The following is a 9,866-nucleotide window of genomic DNA, read 5'->3' on the forward strand; positions in this document are numbered from 1 at the left end:
GGTTCAAAAAACAATTTACCTGAAAGAAAATAATGACAATCTACCTATGAATTAAAAACACAACTAAAAGATTTTACTGAGCCTCAAGCATCCATGATCCTGTCACTGGTTTACTGGTTTTCATTCTTCAGCATACTTTTAATAGGTACTATCCACTGCATACTGGGGACACCCCACAAAATCTGTTTTCAGATGCTCTGGACTGGTCAGCTAGACAATTTCCAAAACCATTCACTTCAGGGTGCACTTGCTCTTTGGCATAATAGACTTTAGAACTTTAATGCTTAAGCAAATTATTTAGCACACTAACAAACAAAGCTTTGGAATAGTTAAATTCTGCCTCCATTTGCATTAAAAAATCTCTCTTTGTAAACTCTGTATAACCCCATGTACCTGTATTTTATATATATATATATATATATATATATATATATATATATATATATATATATATATATATATATATGTTTGTGTGTGTGTGTGTGTGTGTGTGTGTGTGTATTACATATGATTGATAGCATTAGTGTTACACATGCGCCAAATCAAATATGTGGATCACAAATCAGAATTTCATAGGTTACCAACCTTGGATTAGGAAGGATATAGAGTGGGGGAACAGAGCTGGGCCGTTGAGAATAATATTCTAATATAATAGTAGTCCTCATTATCTGTGACAGTCAAGTGGTAAAGTCCCCGCTACGCCACCAGAGGGCACCATCGCCCAAGTTCTGAACACTAACAGATCCTACGAACACTTCCTGATATTGGCATTTTTAACCAGTTCTCATGCTACCTGAAACTGCAAAATAATGTTTGCTCCTTTCACTTTACTGAGGCAATTATGTTCAAGCCTTTTATGTTTTGACCTGACTTGGTTATTCGACTATCATGTTTTTGACACATTGTTTATTGCATATTGTTTATCTCGCTGACTGTCATTTCTGTGCACCAAACTGCCTGTCTCAACTCTGCTTCTGTTGATTAAATGCTTATGTATTCCAATCCAGCTGCCTCCACTTTGGGGTGTATAAGTATATAAGTTTAGTGCCTATACATTTGTTCCTTATAATTGTATGTTTATTCCTAATGAGCAAGCCAGTGGCAACTGTGGCAAGGAAAAACTTTCTGAGATGGTATGAATAAGAAACCATGAGACGAACCAAGGCTCTTCTCTGTTCTGGCACCGAGGTGGTGGAGTGAATCTTCCCCTAGATGTCCGAACAGCAGAGTCCCTGACTACCTTCAAGTAACTTGTAAAGAACTTCCTGAAACACTTAAACTAACACTTTCTAAGTGTCTAAGTTTCGAATCTAGTGTACCAGTGTAGATTTATTCAGAAATAGAGACTCAAAGCACTTTTGTAAGTCGCTCTGGACACGGGCAACTGCTAAATGCTGTAAATGTAAATGCAGAAAAAAAGCTGCTTGTTTTTATGAATCAAGATTATGTGTATGTTTGTATTTATGAATAGTAATACACATGATGATACTAATTACTATTCTACCTGGTAAGGATGTGCTCCCAAAAAGGGTGAAGTATCTGCCCTTTAAAAGGGGAGCCCAGTGTTATGTAGGTTTTTTTGGAGTTTTTTTGTTTGTTTGTTTCATTTCATTTTGTCAAATAGGTGTGCAATAAGCAATTACAAAGCATGATAGTTATACACATTTATATATTTGTGTTTTTATTTTTGTCTGTTCTTTTTTGTTTAACTGTCAAATAGTTTGTTACTTTTGTTAATGGACAGTGCACATGTATATATATATATATATATATATATATATATATATATATATATATATATATTACCACTTTCTCTTTTTCTGGCACACTGTAGATAAATAGCTTCCTGCATCTGTATACTTCTGTAGTGCAAGCTACACTACCATCACATCAAAAATCCCAGTGGTGGGCGGTCTGGGTGGTCCGAAAAACTATCACTGACCTATATTTACAACCTAAACTCTAATATTTGTTCCATGAAATTGTATTAATTTATTCCATCAGTTTCTTCTCTTCATGTGGTAGTGTTTCTCTCGGCTGCACTGTTTCAGTACGTGTATGTGGATGTTAGATTTTTGTCCAATCAGATTTCAGCCTCTATGTGCTGCCATGTGAATCTAATCTGCACAGAGCCTTCAGAATCAGTACTGCTGGCCAATGTAGTTTAGTCTCTATTAGCAACAGGTCTGTTTCTTCAACCAATCAGATTTCAGATTCTCCTCACAGGTCAGATTACTGGCCCAGAATAGCGTCAGCATTTTTCTTTCCTCTGATTGGTTGGTCAGAGGGAAACTGTTACAGCCGAGTTCGACTGGTAAAACACGTGTGAAGCTCTGCACACGTTCATACATCTGAGTTAGACTTTTTTTTATGTTCCCTTACTGTATTGCTCTGTTTGCTGTTGTATTTTTAGACTGTGTTTATTGGATTGCGTTTTTCTTCTGCTCTATATCCCACTGTTTGCTGGTGTTGGATACTCAGACTGTGTATATCTTGGCTCTGCCTGATTGCTCAATGCTCTCCTGTGCTCTTGTGGAATGTTTTTTTTCTGCATTAAATACTTTTGCTCTCTGCTGACATGCTGCATTTTGGTCCCACATGCTGGACACTGATACTCAAGACGTACAGAAGAAATAAAAATGGCGAGATAAAAATATGTTTTTAATTACTTCTTACTGTACATGTTTTTTTTTTGTTGTTTTTTTACATCGACAACAATTGAAGGCTACGTATTATATTTAAATGCTTAACAAAAACTAAATTGAAGCTGATGAATTCTTCATCTCTATATTCATCTCTATAACAATAGAATGCAAAAGCACTACTCTGGATCATATCTGGATTTCTCTGATGATCTCAGGCCACTGGAGGAGGAGGGACTGGGAAAGTGAGTGGTAAAGATGTGCAATATTTGGCTAATAAGTCTTCTGTGTGTGTTTAAGAGAGAAGCAACAGGCATAATGTGGATAATGATGAGTGGTACTTGAGGGTGAGAGAGCTGGTCAGCATAAAGCCCTGTGTGTGAGGTAAAAAAATAAAATAAAAGGAGGTTGAATATTGGAAGAAAATAATGAGCCCTTTTGTTGAGGTTATTAATAATGCAGAAAAATCCACACTAAATTAAAAATAAATTTAGCATCCATTTATATAGAAATATATTTGAAACAAAATGCAAACAATTCCACACTATGTATTATTTTTAAAAGAATTTTAAGGGTCATTTAATTTTTACTATTAGTCATTTATACTTAAGCTAAAAATCCAAACACATCAAATATCACACTATATGGTGTATTTTGCTGTAATGTGCATATGCAAAGACATCATTGTTAACTTAAGCTTAAGTAAAGATGCATTCTAGCAATGTTGCTGACTAGTGTTATTCAGAGAACTAATCATATTTTCCTTGTCCTTGTGAAAGACCACTCCATCTGACTGCCCTCTCCATTTCACAGTGATGTTCTCAGCCATGATTCCATGATCTGTCAGTTTCTGCTTGATCTGAAGCACAGAGTTTGAGTTTATTACTGAATAATGCAGGATAGAGAATATTTAAGGAGCTTTGTAAAGATGCTACATAGGAAGTATAATGATGCTGATGAAACCCACCTTCTTCATCACGGATGCCATTATTGCAGGATCGTTCACATCCTGACTGGACTTCACCTTCATTCTTATGATGTGCAGTTGATCTGGGAAAGCTGGAGGCAGAAATGTACATAGAAACAAATATACAAAAATAAAAACAAATTTAAGAATAACATTTATTAGCCAAAATATGAAACGGAGTTTAAATTTAACTCACAGTAACAGAAGAAAGGCATACTGTCTGAGCACCGTGCTACATCACCAATGCTGTTAGATAAAAAGCCACAACTTTTATTCTGCAAGTAATCATTTTTATCCCCATATAACCACACAGTGGGGGACGAATAAATAGTCTGGTCTGACCATTTCCAGGGGTCTCTGCTGAGTCCAATCCAAGTCCACTGCCCACTGTTTTTTCCCCCTATGATTGAGTTTTCTGTTGCATCTCTCACAATGGCCAGGTCTGTGTACTTCTGTCTACAGTAACTCTGAGCATCAGTCCACTTCATAGCCACAGCGATTAAAATGTAGCTGCCAGATCCAGTGATACTTTCTGTGAGAATGAAAGTAAAAGTTCATGATTTCATGTGAGAATTCAAGGTATGTAAATTAGGCCTGGAAGATAATCAGAAGGTTGTGAATATATTTAGTGAATTCCTCAATAATTATTAACAATAATCATTAACAGTTATAAACAAGCTAAATGGTTTACTAGTAAAATAAATATAAAATAAAATATATTTTTTTTAGCATTTCTGTATCTGAAGCCTGCTTATTTTTAGTCTCCTCAATAAGGGCATTAATATATTTATATATAAATTGAGACTTTGAACTCAAAATAAAATGTCCTATTTAAATAAAGATAATTATTAATAGTAGTAATATTCAAGAAAGAGTTGATGGAGAACTACATTTTGTTACTTACCGTCAAAACACACAAAGCTTAGTGTTAATTCACATGGTGCATCATACCAATACCCCTTAACTATAAAAACGCACTCTTCATTTCCCACATAGTTGTTAGGCTCTGTATTATCCCAGACTGTAAAACTGCCCAGAGGTTCGTTAGTAAAGGACCAATGCCAGCTGTTTATATTAGTGTACAGTCCAATCCATGCACTGGAACTGAATTTTTGTGTCTGTGCTTCATTGCGAAAGTTGACTATGTCCTCTTTACCGTTGATGGTTGCCAGGTCAATGTATTTAGCTCGGCAGTATGCCTGAGCATCATTCCATGTTTTCCCCTGCTGTATCAGATGATACTTACAAGGGACAGACAGGACGAGGGAAAGTACTCCTGTGGAGAAGGTTTTTAACATTTAGTTTGTGTAGTTTCTGTTGTTTAGCATGAATACATTTTTCTAATTTGTACTTTGGAAGAACAGTTTCATAACTATATGATACATATAACTGTTAGTAATGTATCTTTAATTGCACATGCATTTGTGATCATGTTTTTTTATTATGTGACATATTTTCACTCACCAGTGAAAAGCAGGAGTACAAACTGCTGCTTCATCACTGCCATATTACTGGATAGTTTACTATAATATATAAAATGTGATTAACATCCAATCCACAAGGCGGCTCCTTTAATGTACCACTTTGCTATACAAGAACTCACTTGTATTGTACACTGATCAGGCAAACATTATGACATTATAAAATTTTAAGCGGTGAAGTGAATAATATCATCTCTTTATTATGAACCAGCGACAGGGTCGTGGGTGGCCGAGGCTTATTGTTGCATGTGGAGAATGAAGGCTGGTCCGTGTGGTCCGATCCAACAGACGAGCTCCTGTAGCTCAAATTGCTGAGGAAGTTCATGCTTAAGGGGTCACGACTGTTTTAGCAGCAAATGGGAACAATATACAGTGGAACCTCGGGTTACGAACGCCCCGGCATACGTATAACTCAGGTTACGAATCGCAGTTCATCAAAATTTTGCCCCTGGTTACGAACAAAATATCGGGACACGAACGTCGCTCACCAAAAAATCGCAGGCAAGTTGGTTGTTTTTGCTCTATCCACGCAGCTCGTCACATCAGTTAGCGTCCTGTGTCCCTAGCGAGAGCATCGTGTTACTTATCCGCTTGAACTTTTCCCGGCAGCAGCGTAACAACTCGTTAGTTGATGCTCGTGGAATGATGAGATGGACAACATTAGCCGATGCATAACCACTTTACTTGTTTTTATGAAGATAGATTAGCAGGGTTACAGTCTTTTCCAAGTACAATACCCATAATGAATTTCACTCTGGACTTCAATACCAACTGATAGTAGCCTTAAAGAAACAGCTCTCATTTTCCTCTAATGCAACAATTGTCTCAGCGTCGTGTTAATAACACTGTCTTTAATATTCTATAATATAATATATAATAATATATAAATAATATAATATAATAAGATTCTCCTTCCAAACAATAACTCTCCTCCTCCCCTTCTACGAACGCCGTCTCCTGCAGCGAGTCTTCTCAAAGGGAAAGTACCCGGTAAAGATCTTTTCCTCTTCTGTATGTCTTTATGTGGTATAATTTTAATATAACATGTTAAAAGTAAATAATATTAGTTAATATTGGCTTTATTTTTATTTAAGTAATATTTTGGTTGTCCAGAACGAATTACCGAAGTTTCTGTTCATTATTATGGGGAAATTTGTATCGGGATACGAACTTTTCAGGTTACGAATAAAGTACCGGAACGAATTAAATTCGTAACCCGAGGTTCCACTGTATTAGGCAGGTGGTCATAATGTTATGCCTGATAGGTGTATGTATGTACAGTGGGGTCCAAATGTGAAAATTAAAAATGTGAGATTTTTGTGATAATGTGATAATTTTTTAAATATCAAATAAAAACCTCTTTAATTCATGTTAATATAATTAAATATTGCCCTTTTTTAAATCAAATTGTCAATAAAGTACTTTGTAATGATTATTTTTATATATTGTATATAGAAAGTATTCAGACACCCTACACCTTTTTTTAAAAATTATTAATCTACACTACAAAATAATGACATAATTGTAGAAGTATCACATGTACATATGTATTTAGAGCCTTTCCAACAACACAAAAAAGAATTTTCTACCCCTTTGCCTGTGGAATAGTTTATTGATTGGACATGATTTGGAAAGGCAGACACCTCTCTACAGCTGACAATGTGTTCTGCTTCATCTTATTATTATTATTCTTTTGGCTTCTCCCATTAGGGGCGCCACAGCGGATCATCCGTCTCCATCCCCCTGTCCTCTACATCTGCCTCTTTCAAACCAACTACCTGCATGTCTTCCCTCACCACATCCATAAACCTCCTCCTTGGTCTTCCTCTTTTCCTCCTTCCTGGTGTCCTCAGCATTCTCCTACTGATATACCCCATGTCCCTCCTCTGCACATGTCCAAACCATCTCAATCTCACCTCCCTCACCTTGTCTCCAAAACGTCCTACATGCACTGTCCCTCGAATAAACTCATTTCTAATCCTGTCCATCGTCGTTACTTCCAATGAATATCTCAACATCTTCAGCTCTGTTACCTCCAGCTCCACTTTAGTCTTTTAGTCAAGCAGCTGACAATGCATATCAAAAGAAAAACCAAGTCTTGAGGTCAAAGAAACTGCCTGCAGAGCTCAGAGAGAGGATTATTGCAAGGCACAGATTTGCGGAAGGCAAAAAAATTACTGCTGCACTGAAGACTCTCAAAAACACAGTGGCCTTTAAAAATTTTAAATGGCACAACCAGGACTCTTCCATGAGCTGGTCGACCATGGTTTATATATATATATATATATATATATATATATATATATATATATATATATATAATTTGTCAGCCAGCGGTACCTCCAACACCGCTCATGGGTGCAGCACCAACTGCAACCCGAGAATCCGGCCGTGAAGGGGTCCGGTGCCTGCCCTGCCTTGGCCCCCCAGGGACATGCGCCGTTACAGGAGATTTCGCCACCTCCTTCTAAGCCCCTAGAGTCGTTTCAGGGCACTGCCCTGGCTCTAGGCACACTGGAGGTCAGTCTCGAGAGACTGATACCCTTGCAGCACTTTCTGGCAGCTTGGAAAACTTTTTCAGACGTGTCTAGCACTTTTGCACTTTTGTACGTCGCTCTGGATAAGGGCGTCTGCTAAATGCCACAAATGTAAATGTAAATGTAAATGTCTAAGTGGGTCCTGCGCACTATAGAGCGAGGTTACTCGATTCAGTTAAGGTCTCCTCCACCCTGTTTTCACAGGCTCCTTCCCACCCTGGTGGGAAACCAGCAGGCTCTGGTCATGGAATAAGAAGTGAACACTCTCCTGAGGAAGGAGGCCATCAAAGTGGAACGAGAGTCCGGGTTCTACAGCCGGTACTTAATGGTTTCCAAAAAGGATGGAGATCTTTGTCCTATCTTGGATCTAAATCAGCTGAACAGCTCAATTGACTCGGATAACTGAGTGTGTTAAAGAATTAAAAGACTGGATGACTCATACATTTCTATTATTAAATTCTGATAAGAGATTTTGCTCATCGGCCCAAAAACTAGTATACAGAAGCTCCAGCATTTCAACCTGCATTTAGACGGATGTTCTGTAACCACTAGTTCAACGGTAAAAGACCTGGGAGTTATTTTAGACAGCAACTTGTCTTTTAAAAATCATATCAACCAAGTTACAAAAACAGCTTCTTTCACCTTAGAAATATTTCTAAGCTAAGAAACATGTTGTCTATATCTGATGCAGAGAAGCTCGTCCAAGCATTCATGACCTCCAGAATAGACTATTGTAATGCATTACTAGGTGGATGTCCTGCATCATTAATAAACAAGCTTCAGTTAGTTCAGAATGCAGCAGCCAGAGTTCTTACAAGGTCGAGAAAATATGATCATATAACCCTAATCTTCTCATCCCTACACTGGCTTCCTGTTAAGTTTCGAATCGACTACAAACTACTGCTACTTACATTTACATTTGCAGCATTTAGCAGACGCCCTTATCCAGAGCGATGTACAAATGTGCTTTGAGTCTCTAGTAATGAATAAATCTACACTGTACACAAGATTACAAACTTAATATATGCTTCTTACTTACGAAACACTAAATGGTCTATCTCCAATGTATCTCTCCAGTCTTCTAACACGCTACGCTTCCTGAGATCTCAAAACTCTGGACTTCTAGTAGTTCCTAGAATAGCAAAGTCCACTAAAGGTGGTAGAACATTCTTACATTTAGCTCCCAAACTTTGGAATAGTCTTCCTGACAGTGTTTGGGGCTCAGGCACACTCTCACAGTTTAAGTGCAGATTAAAGACGTATATTTTAGCAAGTTCTACACATAACAAACATCACATTAGATCATTGGATCCAAGATGGCGGCGCGGCAGTAGCTCACAGCGGCCGCTGCGGACCCAAAATGGTGCTACTTTCACTTTGTAGCCTTCCTTATGCAACATATGTACATCAGTGTCCCTGTGTACCACCGCGAAACACTCGAAGAACTCAGACACCACCCCAATAACACAATAAATGATGATCTGCGGCAGAAGCTCTCAACCTCTGCGTGCTTTGAGAACCAGGCCTCCAGACCTCTGCTTAACCTGCGGCGGATGGACAGAGGAGGGGGAATCAAAAGGGCTGCGCAAGGAAGCGGAAGCGCGGAAAGCGAACAGGGGCTAGTGCTAGGCTAAAAGCTAACAGAATGCAGCTCTGTAAGGTAAGACTCATGGCAGCAGTCTGTGTGTTTACATCAACACAGAATGGTTGCATACGGTGGCTGCTGTGGCTCTGAAGGTCCGGGATGCTGAAAAAATGGTGCTGTCACATCCTTTGATACTGTACAAAAAACCTTTGAAAAACCTTTGAAAACGTTCTGGTGTGTATTTCTGTGGATATGCAGTTGTAAGTCTACCTGATAAAATAGTTAAAGGTAAATCATTACCATACACATCTGCACTAGCTGCAGAGTTGGTGGCACTTTTAAGAGCATGTCAGTTGTCAAAAGGTAAAGTAGTGACTATATACACTGATTCTAAGTTTGCTTATGGTGTTGTACATGATTTTGCCGAAACATGGAAGAAAGACACTTTAAAACAGCTGATGGAAAGCCCATAGCACATTTTAATCTCATAGGTGACGTTTGTACACCAACATAAAATATTCAGTGTCCGAAAGCAGGTCAAGCCAGTTAATTCCACTAATTATTATTAATAGACCCCCAGGGCCCGACTCTGATTTTCTGAATTTGCAGATTTCATTACAAATCTAGCTACTTCTTTAGACAAAGCATTAATTG

At 38.1% G+C, this 9,866-nt stretch overlaps 1 protein-coding gene across 2 annotated transcripts; it reads right to left on the reverse strand.

Moving 5' to 3' along the window:
- Positions 1–3,221: 3,221 nt before the first annotated feature.
- On the reverse strand, positions 3,222–5,133 carry LOC124376148 (putative C-type lectin domain family 20 member A). Of its 2 annotated transcripts, XM_046835101.1 has the most exons (6): positions 5,074–5,133; positions 4,514–4,885; positions 3,952–4,141; positions 3,806–3,855; positions 3,610–3,701; positions 3,222–3,501 (listed from the first exon to the last, which is right to left on the reverse strand). In XM_046835101.1, the coding sequence occupies exons 1-6, from the start codon at positions 5,114–5,116 to the stop codon at positions 3,358–3,360; spliced, it is 891 nt and encodes a 296-aa protein (XP_046691057.1). In that variant the 5' UTR covers positions 5,117–5,133; the 3' UTR covers positions 3,222–3,357. The 2 variants fall into 2 exon arrangements, with proteins under 2 accessions (XP_046691057.1, XP_046691048.1); XM_046835092.1 differs by having other exon boundaries at positions 3,806–4,141.
- Between the last annotated feature and the right edge of the window lie 4,733 nt (positions 5,134–9,866).

The sequence above is a fragment of the Silurus meridionalis genome, chromosome 2 (genome assembly GCF_014805685.1).
Source record: "Silurus meridionalis isolate SWU-2019-XX chromosome 2, ASM1480568v1, whole genome shotgun sequence".
In the NCBI taxonomy this organism is placed as follows: Eukaryota; Metazoa; Chordata; class Actinopteri; order Siluriformes; family Siluridae; genus Silurus; species Silurus meridionalis.